Source organism: Colobus angolensis, unplaced genomic scaffold, assembly GCF_000951035.1.
Source record: "Colobus angolensis palliatus isolate OR3802 unplaced genomic scaffold, Cang.pa_1.0 Scaffold2, whole genome shotgun sequence".
In the NCBI taxonomy this organism is placed as follows: domain Eukaryota; kingdom Metazoa; phylum Chordata; class Mammalia; order Primates; family Cercopithecidae; genus Colobus; species Colobus angolensis.
Window position 1 is genome coordinate 22,920,224 of NW_012115154.1, and position 18,431 is coordinate 22,938,654.

At 48.3% G+C, this 18,431-nt stretch overlaps 1 protein-coding gene across 2 annotated transcripts in view; it reads left to right on the forward strand.

Annotated features, from left to right (window-relative positions):
* The window catches only part of DPP6 (dipeptidyl-peptidase 6), a 588,928-nt gene that overhangs the window by 545,233 nt on the left and 25,264 nt on the right, over nucleotides 1-18,431 (forward strand). For both annotated transcript variants that reach the window (XM_011941531.1, XM_011941532.1), the window contains one exon: nucleotides 4,159-4,206. In XM_011941531.1, coding sequence (XP_011796921.1) covers nucleotides 4,159-4,206 — 48 coding nt within the window. The remainder of the gene's footprint in view (nucleotides 1-4,158; nucleotides 4,207-18,431) is intronic.

The following is an 18,431-nucleotide window of genomic DNA, read 5'->3' on the forward strand; positions in this document are numbered from 1 at the left end:
TTCCTTCTATACCTACTTTTTGGCAGCTTTTATCATGAAAGGATGTTGAAGCATTTGTCAAATGCCTTTTCTGCATCTATTGCAAGGATTGCGTGGCCTTCATTTTGTTAATATGGTGAATCACATTTACTGATTTGTGTATGTTGAACCATCCTTGCATCCCAGAGCTGCATCCCACTTGATTATGATGAATGATCCTTTTTAAAAAAATTGTTTATTTCCATAGGTTTTTGAGGAACTGGTGATATTTGATTACATGAGTAAGTTATTTAGTGGTGATTTGTGAGATTTTGGTGCACTCATCACCCAAGCAGTATACACTGAACCCAATTTGTAGTCTTTTATCCCTCACCACCCTCCTACCCTTTCCTCCACGTCCCCAAAGTCCATTGTATCATTTTTATGCCTTTGTATCCTCAACAGCTTAGCTCCCACTTATGAGTGAGAACATACAATGTTTGGTTTTCCAATTAGTGATCTTTTTAATGTACCATTGAATATGATTTGCCAGTATTTTGTTGAGGATTTTTGCATCTATGTTCATTAGGGATATTAGACTGTAGATGGGGTTTCTGGCAGGGGTGGGGGTGTTTGCTAGTCTCTTTGTCTGGCTTTGGTGTCAGGGTAATGCTGGCCTCATAAAATAAGTTTGAAAGTATTCCCTCCCATTCCATTTTTTGGAAGAGTTTGAGAAGGACTGGTATTAGTTCTTCTCTAAATGTTGGTAGGATTCAGCAGTGAAGCCATCAGGTCCTGGGCTTTTCTTTGATAGAAGACTTTTTATTATTGATTTAATCTTCTTTTTTTTTGAGACGGAGTCTCGCTCTGTCGCCCGGGCTGGAGTGCAGTGGCCAGATCTCAGCTCACTGCAAGCTCTGCCTCCCGGGTTCACGCCATTCTCCTGCCTCAGCCTCCCGTGTAGCTGGGACTACAGGCGCCCACCACCTCGCCCGGCTAGTTTTTTGTATTTTTTAGTAGAGACGGGGTTTCACCATGTTAGCCAGGATGGTCTCGATCTCCTTACCTTGTGATCCGCCCGTCTCGGCTTCCCAAAGTGCTGGGATTACAGGCTTGAGCCACCGCGCCCAGCCTGATTTAATCTTCTTACTCATTATTGATCTCTTCAATTTCTTCATGATTCAGTCTTGGTAGATTACTACTACTCATAGTAGTCTCTTAAGTCTCTTAAGATCCTTTGTATTCCTGTGTTATCAGCTGTAACATCTCCTCCTTCATTGCTGATTTTATTTGCGTCTTCTCTCTTTTTTTCTTAATCTGGCTAAATTTTTGTCAATTTTTTTTTAGCCTTTCAAGAAATAAACTTTAGAAAAACTAACTTAAAATAGAGTAATATGGTGTAATGTTAAGATTTTATAAAGCTTGCAGATATACATGCAACCATTTTCATGTTATTTTTGTCTATGTTTAAAATACTCATGTGTAAATATGACCATGTGTGTGCATACAAACATTTTTAAGTACATTTTAGCAATATTTAGGTTACCTCTGGGAAGTGGGGATGAAACAGATCACTGTTACTTTGTTCCTTTCTTTAGTGTTTGAAGTTTTTTAGAAACATATATTAAGTTTGTAAATTAAAAGATGAAAAGCGACTAATTCAGGCTCAGTAGCTTTTTTATTGTATGGATGAGACAAAAGAATTAAAACTACCTACACCTGTGTTTTTTTTCCTCCGTAAAATATGGTTAGAAATATCTACTTTGCAGAGCTGCTGTGAGGATTTGATTAGAAATTATTCATAAAAAACCTAACAGCATGCTTTTTACGTAGTAGGCACTAAATAAATAACAATCGTTTACATTATTAATAAGAACATAGGAGATACTCTGTTTGCAAATTTACTCACCCTGAAATGTGCAGAGAAAATAGATATAGGTTCTTTATTTTTCAATAATCTTTCTTTCACTTGAACTCCCCATGCGGGGGAAGTGGATCTTAGAGCCAAGAAACTTAGTTTAACTCAATAATTTAAACTGGTATTTCAATCTCTTTTGCTAAGTGCTGCCCCTTTGGGTGTAAATACGTAGACTTTCAGATCACTGTTCCCTCACTGGGTAGGGGTGCCATATTTAGCCAATAAAAATTTAACCTACTCAGTTACATTTGAATTTTAGCTAAACCACAAATAATTTTTTGTAGTGTGTCCCAAATGCTGCATGGGACAGACTTATGGTAAGAAAATGCTTATTCTTTATCTGAGCACCACATGGAACCAGGCATCCTGCCTATCCTCTGGCAGCCCCATCTGTGGGTGAACAGAGAGGGCACTACATTGGGGAAAAGGGCCCTGGACTCCTGGACTTTGTGCCTGAGGTAGAGCCTGGATCCAGTCCTTGGGCAGCAGATAGGCCTCTGCTCTGAGGTCCAAGGCCAGCATGACCCATAGTCCATGTGTCTCAGCTCAGCTGGACCTGTGGATGGGCACCAGCCAGACCTTCCACCTTACCTCTCAAGGGGAGAGGACTCCTTGCATTTCTGCTACATGCTCTTTGGGCCCTGGACTAGGATGTCCACTCTGGGGCCTCTGCAGTGAGGCCCTGAAGCCCTCAGCATGGTGGGATCCATAGCAGATTCCCTGACTTTCAGCCAGTTGTCAGATGACCCCTCAGAAGTGTGTGGGGAGTTTTGTTGATGACTGCAGGAATACTGAACTCCAGCCATCCCTCTGCCCAAGATAGTGTGCATCCTTCAGCTCTGCTATGGCCACCCCTTGTGAGTCCATGGCATCCTGGGTCCGTAGCCTGAAGCACAACACAAGCAGCAGCCCTGGCCACGGTGTTCCCACGGTGCATCTGTCTCCCTTGGACCACCCACTTCCCACTTTCTCTTTCTCCCTGCATCTTCCCACAATCCACCTGAGCCAAAGGGGCAGCCTCTCCTGCCTCTCCTCCCTCTCTTGCCTCTCCTGTATGCTCTGTGCTTTCTCATTCAGCATTCACTCCACAAACATGCAATCGAGCACCAACTCTATTCAAAACACCCTTCTTGATGCAGAAAATAACAGCAGTGAATCTGAACCATTCTTGACTCTCTCAGAGCTTACATCCTAGTGCAGTAGATGAAGAGAAGGACAGCAAGCAAGTACACTGATAATTACATATTATAAGGCCGTGATAGCATAGTGTGTGATAATAAGTTCTACAAAGATCAGGAAAGCCGTGAGGATGGAGGCTGACCACATGGTCATGGAGGGGAGTTCCTTTAGATGGGACAGTTGGAGAAAGCATTTGAGTAGAGATTTGAATGAAGAGAAAGACAGGCCATGGCAGTGTCTAGAGGCAGAGCATTTCAGGCAGTGAGAACAAGCGGCTCAGTGGGAAAAGGCCTGACATGCCTCCAGCCCTATAGGAAGGCCAGCTAGCTGGAGCGGGTGAGTGCAGAGGACAATGGCTGAAATAAGGTTGGAAAAGTCACCAGGCCTGCCTGTTAATATGTTTTCAAAAAGATATAGAAAATAATTCAGAGACTTTTTTTTTTCTTTCTGGACTCTCCTTTTGCTAAGAATTGAGAAGTCACCTGCAGAGAAAACGGATCAGGGGCCACTTGGTCCTGAATTGGACCTTCCTTCTCACTTCTCAGGGCTGCAACATTCCTGCAGCTGGGAAGCTGCAAGCTAGTGATTCAAGGGAAAACTGAAATATAGTTTGACATTTTCAAAATATTCCTATTACATGAATAAGTTTGTACAAGGGGTTATGAGAGACCCATTGGATGGAGCGACATCCTTCCTGGGGGAACCAGCAGACTTAGCACTGAGGCTTCAGTAATTTATAAGAACCCATAAAGCAATACTGGAATGTGCGTCTGTATGGTAAAAAATGAGGTTATGAGGATATAAACCAAATGTGATGCTTCATAGAATGATGTTTTATGGCGTTACAATAATCTGAAAATATGGACTTTGAGTTGGGTGTGTTGTAATTAACACAGGTGCAGAGGTAGGGAGCTGTGACTTGGCCCTCCTGCCGGCCTGGCCTCTGCCATCCCATCATTGATTACTCTTCTGTGAATTCGGGTTCTCCAGGCTCTGCACATCTGTCTCCATGGTATAAGGAAAACTTGTTTTCTTTTTCTGTTCTCAGCTAAACTAATGGCTTCGTTTTTGTTTTCTTCCCGGCTATTCTCTGCCCAACACAGGTCCTGGTATTCCTATGGTGACGGTGCACAACACAACAGATAAGAAAAGTAAGTGCTCTTTTTTTTCCTTAAATTTTCCTGAGACTCAGGAGAAGGAAGCAAAACACTCTGTGAGATCAGCTGGCCCACATTCTCCTGCTCAGAGACAGAGGGAGGAGTCACATCCCAGCAGTTCAGAGTAGGCCATGCTGATCACCAATATCAGCTAAATATGATGAAAGCCAGGGTCTGCATACCCCAATCAGAGGGCCCTACACCCCTTCACAAGTGCTGAGTCTGGAGGGTCATTCCAGGGCTACCCAGGTCATAGCCTGACATCCTCTGAACAGCCAGCTCGAAAGGCTTTGTAGCCTGACATGAGTCCATCCCCACTGAGAACCTGCCATGTGGTGCCAAGACTTGAGGGGTGCATGGAGGCTCATCTGTCTTTGTGGGTCTAGGGGCTTCATGGCGTGGAGGGTCTCTGCATCCATGCTGCACAGGATGTCAGAGAAAAACTGATTCTGCCATTTGTAAAATGGTAGGGAAGGCTTTTTCAGGACTGTTGTGAAAGGGGAGGGAGATTTAGGCTCAGCTTCAAATACAGCAAGATCCGCTGGGGGTTTATTATGGCCAACGAGCAGAGAGAGGGGTCTGTGGATGGATACCTGCTAAGAGAAGGCATCGGTGGGAGGGGATTTTTGCTAAGCTGATCTCACAAGATCCTTGCTGAAGGCAGGACAAGGACTTAGGCTCAAAGGTGGAGGATGAGGAACTTGCTCAGTTATGGAGGGTGATCAGATATCAGGGGCAGGGACTTCTTGCAAAAGCTGGGCAATGCAGGCCAGACAAGATAGGATCAAGGTTGAAGCCTGGTCAAGAAGAGGACTCAGAGGAGCCTCACTCAAGTTTGGTCAAGAACAGAGTCTTTGTAAGACCTCCCAGGGTCTCTTGAGGTGGCATGTGTTTGCTCGGAGGGACCCCACGCAGGTCGCCACGGGCACATCCATGTTTATGCGAGGGATGTATGCTGTGTGCAGTGGGAGGCAGACGCACAGCACAGCTGAGAAACAAAGAGAACTCGCCCTCGGTCCCTCCCTTTCCAGCCCTCCCTCCGTCTAACCCAAAGCAGCCTGTGTCCTCCTTCCCCCAAATCCCTCCCACTCCCTTCCACATCCAGGAGCCCCCTTCCCTGGCAGGAGGGCAAACCTCATGGCCAGGGTCCGCAGCTCCCCTAGGTCTGGAGACAGAGGTGACTCCGCGTCTCCAGTGACCATCGAGCGTCAGCAGCTCCCTGATCCTTCTCTCTGTGACGGTACTTTAAGCTCCAGGAGAACTGGGGAGGAGGGGGGCATGTTGGAAAGGAGAACTCCAAACATATGTTTAGACACCATGAAGTGGTTAAAGTGTTCCAAAGTGGACAAAATAGATTTGTTTAAAGAGACAGCACTTAGCCAATAATGATGGTCGTCTGCCAAGCTATCAAATCATTGTTAGAAATTCAAAACCAAAGCATAAGTAATCATAAAACCAGCAATAAATGAATAGATTTTAAAGCCCCCCCCCCCACCCAAAAGCCATAAAGTGGATGTCAGAATGCATACACAAAAACAGTCAGAATGGCCGTTGGAGGGACCCGGTGCTGAGAAGAATCGGGATGGCCTTCCTGTCTTCCTCCCCAGAGGAGGGGCTGGTTTCCCCAGCAAAGAGGTTCACCTGCCCCCTGGCCCCTTTCCAGCCTCACCTGCAAGGTTTGGGAATCTGGGCCATTTGTGCAATGGGGGCAGTATCCCCAGAAGGATGTTAGGAGCGATTGCCTGGGACTCCCACCTCCCCACTGCATCCACACACCCTCTGCCCACTCTAACGGGCACGTGTCTGTGAAGAGCCCCCAGGAGGCTGCAGAGGCTGGGCTAGAATTTCCACTGAGGCCTGGGGTCGGTGGAGTCTGACAGACATACTCCAGCATGACAGTGAACGTTTAAAATACCCGTGCTAGACCTCCTTAGGTGGAATTTTCCCTGAAAAAAATGCAGATGTTGCACAGAGCCTCAACTATGACATCTTTTTTTTCCTTAAGAAAATGTGTACTTTCATTAGAGTCCGTGGACACCTTTCTGATATTTGTGAGGGTTTCCCTTTCTTAAAAAATTGATGATCTAGTAGAAATTAGATGAGCTGTCCAATGTAGCTCACAGCATTGCAGCCTCCCGGGTTGGCTGTTACCCAATGGTTCTGTGAGATGCCACCACTGGGGACCCTGGAAATGGGGACACAGGACTCTATGTACTATTTGTGCAACTTCCTAGGAATCTATAATTATTTCAGATTTAAAAGTTTTTTCTAATCTGTGGTCTAACAAAAAACACAAAAGTATTTTTCGGCTTTGAAAAATATGATATAGCATATGGCTCTTCTTACAAAAGTCATTCTCTTAAACACTTTCTACTTCTTTGGGGGAAGCTATTATTAATCTATTCAAGTTCAAAGGTTAATATAGTCCCGACTTTTGGGAAATGCATTTTGACTTCTAAGCCACTTCCAGCCTGGATGTGGTCAGTCCTTGGGGCTCCTAACAGCTCCCACGGTGCTGGACCAAGTCAACACAGTTTACAAGGCTCATGTGTGAATGAAAATGAAGCCAGCCTATATTTTAGATGTGTGTGACATCATTGAGAAAATATTTCATTTATTCCACTTATAAGAATAAGGTAATATATATGCAGGCTGAGGTGTAATTCTTTGGAAGAGAGTCCCAGTAAGAATTGACCAAACGTCTTCCAGCAAGTACAACACACTAACGTGCTCAAAGATCCGGGAAATTTTGTTACCTCTGCTGGAAAACCAAACAACCACTTCTTTTCTTCTGTGGGATTGGCTACTGCATTAACCAATCAATCCAATCAATATTGACAGACCATAGGCCCTAGGTTGCCATCCATATCCATCGCAGAGCTGCATAGATGGGAATATTTTAGGAAGCATTTCACTGTTTGCAGGTGAGCTGTCACTTTGGTGACTGTGACTCCTGGAAGCAAAGAGTTAGGACCCAGTGGCTTAAGAAATAAAAAGCACTGTGCACACAGGATGGGGCTGTTGTTGCTGGCCTGTACCCGCTTCTTCTCTGTGTGAAATGTAACAGTGAACCTGTAGGTAACATCATTGCGCTCGATCTCAACAAAGTGCTGACTAACTGGAAACTGGACGGCGTTTAGAATTATTTTGGTCACATTTGTTTTACAAGCCTATTTCTATAGCAGTATTTGACTCTGGGTTTCCTGGAGCCTAATTCAAACTCTAGGAATATTTCGTCCCAACCTAGCCTGTTTCTGTATTTCTGGCTGTCAAAATAGTTCAAGCTCTTTCAGGATGGTGACTTAAGCTGCCATGTTAACTTGGAAAAAAAAAAAAAAAAAAGATTAAATGTGGCTGAGGTGATTGTCATTCCCACCCCCAGGAGGACAGTAGGGGCCGCATCTTGCTCAGGGTCTATGTTACATGCAGACTTCATGGTTTGAGGGGCTCCACGTTCCTGAACACCTGCTTTTTCCCTGTGCCTGGATAAAACTGCCTGAAATCCCATCCTTGCATGGCAGTCCCTGAGGGGTGGCACATCGTAGCTGCATGAATGGCACGTGGGAAATAAGAGCCGAGCATGGTAGGCGCTGGTAAAGTGCAAACCCAGCCCTGAGTTCTAACCCACAGGTGTTTGCTGTGGGAGGCGTGTGGGGCTTCTTCAGTCTATTTACCTTTTGATAGGTCTGATGTCCTCTTGCGGTGCTTCACAGCCCGTCTCCAACCCAGCTGCACCCTCCCCAAACAAAATGCACTGAGCTTTCATTTTGTCTGTCAAACTGATGCATCCTGGGTGAGGAGGCAGGTACCTGGTGCTTCCAGACGCCCAGTTCCAGCAGCATCTTGTTCGTGGTGTGGTTGGACCACATCAGAGACTGCTCATGGCCTCTGTAGTAGATGCAGGGTCCACAGCACGAGGTTTGCGGGTGGATGTGCATCTCAGGCAGGCAACAAAGCCATTGTCAGGCCAGCACTTCACACACCAGCCTTTGGGCCTCAGGTAAGCTTGAGATCAGTTGTCCTCTTTCACGACTAAAAAGGCCACTGGAAGACTTCCAGGAGCAACACAAAGGAAGCAGTAAATTACCCATCCCTGCAGATGCCTGTTTCATCTGAACACTCAGCTGGCTCGTGGTTCTGCATCATTAGGATTCTGCAGGACCCCACACCACTTGTACTTGTTCCATTTGATGCTCCATCCTGAATGTCTCAGACAACCGTGTTCTGATCAGGGGGCCAGAGTAAGGCTAGAGGTGACAGGGAACCGTGGTAGTAACAATACTGGCCCCAGCCAGCATTTATCAAGCACTTGCTCCGGGATGGGTGCTGTGGCAAATACTCTACATACTTTAGCTCATTTCATTCTCACAGCAGCCTCTGAGGCAGGAACTGCTATCATCCCCACTTGTCAGCTAAGGAAGCTGAGGCACAGCAGCTTAGGTGATTGGGCCACATGCACGCAGCGAGGAAGCAAAAGCAGTGGAGTTACATCTCGGACCCAAGCAGTGAGGCTCCAACAGAGCCTGTTCTTCCAGACAGATGGTCATTGCATGGCGCTGCTCAGCCACCTACCCTCATGCGGACTGAAGGACAACTGCAAATCCAGAGCGATGCCCGGCCTGCACTCCCATTGAGATGAGTCTGGGGAGGCGGAAGCAGTCACACCTGCAGCTCGTTCTCAGCACCTCTCCACCTGTACACCACCCCCAGGGCCCATCCGAGCCAGCTCTGGGGTGAGCGTGCAACACGGCACCGTCTCCTGCTCTGAGAAGCCTTCCATGTCGCAGGGAAGAGATGCTCCTCAGGCCCTGATGGCTCTTAAACCAGTGGGGGGCCCTGTGGAATTAAGGGCTCTGCTTCCTGCAGCAGCTCAGCCTCCATGCACAGGCTGGGGTCATACTCCATGCACTGGGAGAGCTCAGCCCTTGAACTTCCTCTAATGCCAGCCTCTTAGCCCCCCAGGCAGCAGCCCTTGGCTGGCCATTCATTATTCTCTTTTGAATGTAATTGTAGCAGCAGTTCTGGGCTCTCCACACAGCACCAGCCCCTTCCTTGTACCAACCCTATGAGGTTCAATAATTCATCCGAGATCCACAGCAAACTTCAGGGCAAGGCCTAGACTCTTGTCTTATCTGATTTCCAAGCAGGCGCTCTTGACTGTGGGCTGGGGGCTGATACCAGATGTCTGACAAGGGGCGAAAGGCAGCCCCAGACCCCAAGACCCAGGATCTCCTGGCCTTCACGTCGGCTCTGTGACCACTGAGCTGCTGGTCAAAAAATCAGCCCTGGTTGAGATCAGCCCTGGTGAGGCCATGCCAGCACAGGCATTTGCAGCTCACGCCTGTAGTGAACACTGTGCAAAGCAGCAGCGCTTCCAACCCGCCCTGCAGGGCTGAGCTAGGAAAGCGGGGCCTGTGGCCTACAGCTGGGCAGAGAAAGGCAGGAGGTCTCAGAGAGCCGGCTCCTGAGCCGCTGTGTGACGCTATGACCAGCAGCCGAGGTGTGGCCCACGTTCCGTTACAGCGCAAAGCCTCGGCGCTGGGCATCAGTTAGCAAGGGGGGCTCTGGCAGGCTGGGACCCGACTGCATCACACTATCCTCTTCCAGCCCTGCTGTGAAATTTGAAATTACTGTTTCAGAATTCTTTGTCCTTTCTCCTCCTCTCCCCCCACTGACCCCAAAACCACCCTGGGAATATCTGACTTTTTTCCTCTTTAGAAAATCTTATCTACAAATAGAGCCTGCGGGGTGTTCACAGATGTGACTCTGAATTATTTAAAAGCTGTTTCCTTAAGAAGGTAATTATGGTTGGGACCAACCTATACTCATTTGGTGCCTGGATATTCAAACAACTTAGGTATTGGGATAAAAAACCAACAAAATCATAGTGAATATGTTGCGGGCTTTAATGTAAATATGAAAGGCAGGCCCACTTAGAGACATGGATGCCAACTCCACGTGTGCGAGTTGAAATCACCATGTGACTTGCAATGCAGCCCCACAGCCATGCAGAGAAAGCGTGCGTGTGGCAGGGTTGAAGCTGGCTGCGCTGGCTGACAGCACCCCACGGCATCCCACAAGCACATGTGGGAGCTTGGGATCACTAGGCAGCCTGGTTCCCACTCCTTTATGGCATCAAAAAGTTAGGTTTCTCTCCCTCCTACTCTCTTCATTTGGGTTTTTATAAGAAAGCAAAACTAGCCCCTACCACCAGTGGTGCCCAGGTGGGTCCATGAAGCAACGCCGGGCACAGTAGGCTTCCAGTCTCTGTTCTTACACCCATGCTGCTGGGAGCACCCCTGCCCCTGCCCCACCTTCTCCCTGAGGGACCCCTCCTAGACTGTCGAGGCTGTGCCCACAGCTCCCCTTCCATCAAGCACGGGGCGCCCACACCTGGGGAGACGTCAGGAGCATGGCATTCCAGAGGGCCCATGTGTCACTGGCACACTACATGCCAAGGAGTTTGCCTGCCATCCTGCAGGTCCCAGGAGGAGCACTGTCAAACGTCCCTATCTAAAAGCTTCTGGTCACCGTGCAGCAAATGGATGGAAGGGCCCGAGGTTGCAGACGGGAGGGCTGTTGGGGTCCCTGGTGGAGAGGATGACAGTCTGGACCAGCTGGGGGGCCTCCAATGAGGGGCTGCCTCTGCAGGACCTGCAGGGAGAGATGCAACTGGAAAGGGGCCGAAGAGCTGCCGTCTCAATCCAGTCTGGGGAGGTGTGGCACTTGCCAAGGGTGGCGAAGCATCATGCAGAATCCTACAGCCTGTGGCCCTTAAAACCTGGGTCTTGTCTAGTCCTAACAAAGAAGAAACAGCCCTGGCTGGGCGTGGTGGCTCACACGTATAATTCCAGCACTTTGGGAGGCCGAGGCGGGTGGATCATGAGGTCAGGAAATCAAGACCATCCTGGCTAACACAGTGAAACCCCATCTCTACTAAAAATACCAAAAAAAATTAGCCAGGCATGGTGGTGGGTGCCTGTAGTCCCAGCTACTTGGAAGGCTGAGGCAGGAGAATGGCGTGAGCCCGGGAGGCAGAGCTTGCAGTGAGCTGAGATTGCATCACAGCACTCCAGCCTGGGCGACAGAGCGAGTGAGACTCCGTCTCAAAAAAAAAAAAAAAAGAAGAAGGAACAGCTCTGCTGCCTCCTTGGGTGCAGCAGCAGGTGACTGGGTGGGTGTCTGGAGAGTAGGTCCTCATGCCTGTCACCCTGCAGGCCAGCTGGGCAGAGCTCTGGCTCTCAGAAACAGCGGCCGGGACACAGCGGGCAGCTGCCCCATCACAGCCATGGAGCCACCACTGAGGCTGGGGCTGTCCAGCAAGTGCACAAACCCGTTTCAGACCTGGAGGTAAAAGCCAGCTCTTTCCTACAGATCATATGGGGCAGAACCAAAAGGACTAAAAATGTAAAAAGATAAAGGAAAGTAAATGTTAAAAAAAAAAGAAGAAGAAGAAGAAAGCCTGTCATTTCAAAAGCAGCCTGCTGCCTAACTTCAGCCCTATGTCTTAACACAGCTGCGTCAGACAAGTTTGTACCTAAGACCCACAGCTTTCAAATATTTTAAGGAGCAATTTTGTTGCCAAAGAAAGTCTCATTATAAAGTGGCCTTTATGTGAGGGGACCTTGCCAAGTCAGGCCAAGACAGAGGAAACTGGGCCCTCAGTCCTCAAGTAGTTTTGCTCATGAAATCCCTGAGAATTTTTGAGAAATCATGTATCCCATACATATTTTTAAGTTTTTAAGACACCTAAAGTTTTTCTCATTAATTCAAAACTATACAGAATAAATTTTTAGCATATTGTATTTTATTTTAAAATAAATTACATAATCCTGTGATATCTAAGTATTGTGGCAATTTTGATACCTACCACCGCCCAGTTAAATGCTTCTGGAACAAGTTCTTCTTAGCTTTACACCCTTCCTTTTCCTCCTCGAGCTGATATTTACATTCCATTTGTTGGCCCATTACCCCAGAATTCTGTCCTAATGTCATTTAAACTTGGAAATCTTGTAAAGGTTTTTTCTTTTGAATTTCCAGTGACCATAAGGCCATAATCATTGCTTGTTCGATGGAATTATCATCATAATTATCACTTGTTCACATCAAGCAATTAGGATACTTTACAAACTTTGATAATTGTTGGACATAAAACGTTATGATTGCTCTGAAATGCATCTCTTAGCGAGCTGGGCGTGGTGGTTTTTCACTCGGCTCATGAGCGCACCTGACTCATTTCCAGAGAAGACCTTGTCAGAAACGTGTGCGCTCCTGGTTCTGTCCCTGCTTTTGGTGGTTGCTTCTTTTTGTTTCTGTAGAATCTCTGAAAATGTGTTCATGTAAATAAATAAATGGACAGAGAGGAGTCTTGTTATAGCAGTGCCATTTTCTCTGAACTCCTGACCTATATGCCAAAACAGTGTGGCCCATCCATTCTCTGTCGTTAAGGATTATTTTTAATGATCTATTGATTTTTAGCTCAGTGAGATTCCCCTTCGGTTTTGTTAAAATCAAAGGATGACAAGCTGACCACGTTGCTGGGGGCTCTTCCCCATTACTGGGCCAGGTGGGGTTCGCTTAGTGAACCCAGCCTCGGTGGTCCCTCATCCTTCATGCGGGGCCCACCTGTGTGCAAGATGCCCCAGGGACAGATGAGGGGGCTCCAAGGCCTTCCTTGCCCTTGTGACGCCTGTGTAAGGCCATGATAAAAGAGGCACAGGAAAGGAGCAGCTCCTTGGAGTGAATCAGACATGTCCATTCTCAGCACATTTGCCAGTAGGCTCCTATGAATGCGGAGAGCCTGGGAACTGGTCTCCCGAATCCCGCCATGTGTCTGTGCTTGAAATCTTCTGGACCCACAGAGGTGCACACGTGAGCAGCTGTCCTGGCGAGTGGAGTGTTTGCAGATTTGCTGTCGGAACATGTTAGACTTCGGTCCGGCATCTTGGGTGGGCGAGCTGGCATTTGGCTAACACAGAGTGGAAAGAAAGCCGCGCTCGGAGCTGCACACCCTGCAGGATGTCTACAGGTGCTTTGTCCTCTCTACTACCTAATGCGGGAGGAGAGCTGGGCTTCACTGCCACCCAGCAGCTCTCAGTGCCTCGAGGAGCACCTCCAGGCTGGGCACTGTGCCAGCCACTGCACCCACTCACCTGTGGGCTGGGAGACACACACACGAGTCCACTCAATGCACAACTCCTCTGGCATTGAACGTCTGCCAGGGGCCTAGTGTGATGCTAGAAGGACCAAAAATAAATGCCACCTACTGGGACCCTGCCCTCAAGTTGCTTAAAATCTGACTGGAGGAAAAAAGATATGGCAAAAAGCACAACAGTTGCCCACGCTGTGTCACACTGACTCTCACAACTCAACATTTGGAGTTCAGAGAAAAGAGGCTGGGTGCTGTGGCTCACACCTGGAATCCCAACATTTTGGGAGACCAAGGTGGGAGGACCTCTTTTTATTTTTTGACCTTCTGGGCTCAAGCAATCCTCCCACCTCAGTCCCACGAGTAGCTGGGACTGCAGGCATGCATCACCATGCCTGGCTAATTTTTACATTTTTCCTTGGAAAGATGAGTTCTCCCTATGTTGCCCAGGCTGGCCTCAGACTCCTGGACTCAAGTGATCCTCCTGCCTTGGCCTCCCAAAGCACTGGGATTACAGACGTGAGCCACCGCACCCCAACCCTTTCCTTTGTCTCCTCTGTTTTGTTCATAAAGCATGTCTCTATTGATCACTGCATGTATATGTGGAAGGAAGGACAATATGACTTTAAGAAATGTAATATTTAGCATCTTGGCCCCAAGATTCTACAATCCTTTCATGGGATTTTTTTTTTTTTTTTTTTTTTTTTGAGATGGTGTCTTGCTCTGTCACCTAGGCTCCAGGGCAGTGGTGCAGTCGTGGCTCAAGCCATCCTCCCACTGCAGCCTCGACCTCCAGGGCTTAAGCTGTCCTCCCATTTCAGCCTCCTGAGTAACTGGGACCACAGGTGTGTGCCACCATGCCTGGATTTTTTTATTTTTATATTTTGTAGAGATGGAGTTGGGATTACAGGTGTGAGCCACTGCACCCAGCGAGGAAGATCTCTTGAGTCCAGGAGTTTGAGACTAGCCTGGGCAACAGAGTGAGACCCTACCTCTGCAAAAATTACAAAATTTAGCCGGGTATGGTGGGGTATGCCTGTAGTCCCAGCCACTCGGGAGGCCAAGGTGGGAGGATTGCTTGAGCCCAGGAGTTTGAGGCTGCAGTGAGTTGTGATTTTATCACTGCACTCCAATCTGGGTGCAAGACCCTGTCTCAAAAAACAAAAATGGAGCTCAAAGAAAAGAGATATCCAGTTAAGGTGAGTAAGTTTAAACAGTAGTCATGCGGGCTCTGGGCCTGAATCTGGTCTTCGAATACGACTGATGGCACAGCCCTCAGGTGGGCTGATGGCAGCCGCAAGAACACAGGGAGGGGGCGAGGTGGGGCAGAGAGGGGTCTTAGTGATGGCCGCAGGGGAAGGCGCACGTGAGGAGTGAGCAGAAATAGGGCAGGAGAGGCCTGGACTAGAAAGGCACAGAAAACCCAGGCAGGGGAAGTCAGGCCAAGGCAACAGGGAGATGCCGGAGAGACTTCTGCCTAAGCCTCCGCGTGCAGACACTATCCTGCAGTTTTACTTCTTGTGGAAATGTGAGAAAGGGAAGGGGCTGCTCTCCTCCTCTTTTAGATGCATTGCCTATTGGTTTTCATTGGATCTGGTTACCAGTTTTCCAAAATTTAGCACAGTGGTGATTCCACCAATCCCCTGAACCTGCTGGGCCACTTGGAAGCATGTCTTGCAATAGTGCACAGCTACACCACGACCTGCCCATGGCGGGCAGCGAGGGAAGCAGGCTCGTGAGCAGGCCTGAGTCTCTGTGGTCTCACTGTGTCCAGATCTGATAATAGCTAATTCCACCAAATATGAGAGGGGGGCTCACATTTAATTAAGGAGTGGCCATTTGTATGCTCCAGACTGGAGGTCCCCACTGCCCTGAAGTCAAAAGAAGAGTCCTTCAGGGAATATGCCAATCTTTTCTTATTTCTCTGCTGAGCTCCTGCCCTCTTTGAATGCAATTATGGGAACAAATAAAATGGCTTAACTCAAGTCCCCTGTGGGACAGTCAGCTCTCTGCTGATAAAACCAGTTGTGTGGGCAATCATTAAATGAGAAATCTAATATTTAACTAAATTTAATAGTCTGTTGCTTTGGTGCTTTCCTGTGAAGGGTGGGATTTCAATAGAGAGGAACGAGGTATTCACGTGCAGCCTGTGCAGTCCGTGAGCGATCAGAACGTGGTGCGTTCCCACATGAAGCCAGAACTCTCAGATCCAGAAATGGTAACGGGTGTTTGGTGGCCAGCCTGTGTTCCTGTTAGCTCTAGGCAAGCCTGACTCAGAGGGCAGCAGAACATATTGCTCCCTGAGTTTAACTTTCTCCTTCGTGATCAGCATTTGAGATCGCACAGTGGCACCTGAAACATCAAATTCACATGTGTACATACGGAGACAAGACCTTTAACCGACTGTGAGAGGGTCTGTCCGCACTTTCTCTCATTTTGAGATTTAGTCATCCAGACAGGCTCTTGCCACCAGCAGACCTCCCCCCCCCTCCCGCTGAAGCCCTTTCTGGGATACAGAAGCAGAAGCTAACTGGTAGCAAGAAGCCCATCTCTGTTCTCGTTGGTAGAGGGTCTGTCTACCTTTCTCCTGCCAATTCCCCTGACCTACCTGGCTTGTCACTTCTATCATTTGACCCACATTTGCACACCCCAAGTTCCTCACCTGTTTTCCACCTGGGATGATCATATCAGCAGGCAGAGCAGCAAAGATCACAGGTTCTCCAAGGGTTACAGCTGAAGCGTCGAGAGGACCTCATGAGATCCAGGCACTGGTCTCCTCCAGTCGGCTGGAGTTTGGAGAGTATGCATGGATTGCCTCACAGTCCCAGAGTCCAGTGAATTAACTTAGGCACATCATTAGTCTTCTAAGCGTCAGAAACTTTTCCATCAATGTAATGCAGTTTGCTTTGGGTTCTCGGGTCTGTGCTGTGTGGGAAACACTGGTTGACAGTCCGGCCTCGGTTTTTCCAACTCTTGCCATTTAAGAGGTCTGAGCCCGGGGGACTTCTGCAGCTTCCTGAGACACTCAGGAGGACCTCTCAGTCCTGTTTCGTTTCCTGGGGCCACACGGGAACAAGGAGAAAGACTTGCGTGGAAACCCAGACATGTTACCATCTAAAGATGCTTAATTTCCAAGAAATGAATTGATTTTCCACAAACCCATCTACCCAGGGTACTCAAAACTAGTGCATTTTGTCCCTGGGATGGGACTGAACATGGATACCTTGGCAGGGGTTAGGGAGAAGAATTTGCAGCCAGGAAAATGACCTAAACTTTCATTTTGACGGGTGCCTGAGATAGGGTGGTCAGGCCCCTCTTGGAGGAGGTGACGCTTGATGGAGGAGAAAGAGCTAGCAAGAAAGATTTCAAACACAGGGCAGCACGCGCAAAGGCCCTGGGGCAGCAAAGAGCTTGGGAAATGCTGTTCTCTTCATTACCCGGCAGCACTCCCTGCTAGTCTTCCTTTGCTGTAACTGTGAATAGAACATGAAGGATATGCAGTCACTATCTCATAAACCAACTCCTCTCACCTAAGTGTGTGCCTGGAGCATTAAGGGCTGAGGGCATTTGGACTCAATGAGTCCAACACCAGTCAACACCAATGAGTGCTGCCCCCCATCCATTAGGAACGTGGGCTGAGGCTGTGAAGCTGGTGCAGGGGCATGCAGGCACCTTGGCGTGGAGTGCGCTCCCCTAACTCACGTGCATGACTGCGAGGGAGAGCACGCCACCTCTTGCAGCCAGGTCTCTGGGTCTCAGAGTTAAGGTCAAGTCTACTTGGGCTTCCCTCGGACTTCACCACTGCAGACAGCCCTTGCAGACGCAGCTGTGTTTCCTGCTGTCTGCAAGGGACACGTTTCTTGCGTGCTACATGGTGTTCGGAATCTTTCCCTGTGGTGGTCTAACGTCAGATTTGTTAAAACTCTACCTGTTTGAAAACGAGTGTCACCATTTCTCCCCTTATTTTTTAATCAAAGCTAAATATTCAAACGTGTGTCCAGCAACTCGCAAGTCATTTTCATTTTATTTACGCATCACAAGCACTGGGAGCTTCCGTTTCCCTCTGTTCCTCTACAGAAGGTTGCCAGGCCTGCTGGGCACAGTTCTTGAATAAAGCCACAGCCCCACGTTCTCCACACTAAGCCACACGTCCAGAGTCTCCTAGCGATGGGCAGTCATTTGACCTCCAGCTGCCCCGGAGGAGCGCCCCCCTGCAGAGCGTCAGAGCAGCACTTTTTTTTTCCTTTCCAAGGGAGTTATACGGGAGGATGATTGGACATCCATTCTAGCATTGTTTGTGATCGTTCGTTTCCTCTAAACAAATGCACAATTTACAGCTGCTTCAACGTGATCTGATGAACCAAAGGCAAAGTTCCTTGCAGAAAAATTCCCTTTCACAGTGAGCCACAAGTTGTCCCCATGTGTAGGCTTAGCGTGAGAAGGGAGAGAGGAAGGTGGGTGGTTTTGATGACATATCAGACGATGAAATGAAGTAGAGTGGCCATTTCAGTAGACGAACAGAGTGGGCTCCTCAGGGGACTTCCTTGCATTTGAAGAAACAGATAACGAGGACGTGCGTGCGCTGTCGCAGCCTGAGGCACAAAGGTCCAGCGCATCCACGCCGCAGTGCGGGACTGACCTTGGTCTCTACCGTGGAGGGAGGACAGCCAGTCCCACCGCAGTGTGGAGGGAGGTTCACACGACTCCACTGTCCACAAATACAGTCATCGAAGTTAAGGTCTGTCCAGAGACCAGCTTATCTTCTGTTTTAGGAGAGAAATCAGAATCCATTTTATTTCTGGGAACATTTAATAAAGATGACACCCTAGTTTCCACCCTCCTTTCCTTTTCTGGTTATTATGGCCACACTTTTTGGAAAACCATTTGTCCTAACAGATGTGTAATGCAGGTTTTCCTAAAACCAGCAGTCATGGGGAGAATCATACCAAACCCTGTGCGTGTTACACCAGGGAGAACAAAAACCTCTGGTGGGAGGAGAGAGCTTAAGACAGTGGGGAGAATCTTCAATCCACCCCAATCCCAGATTTGAGACTGGGCTTTTGAGTGCATA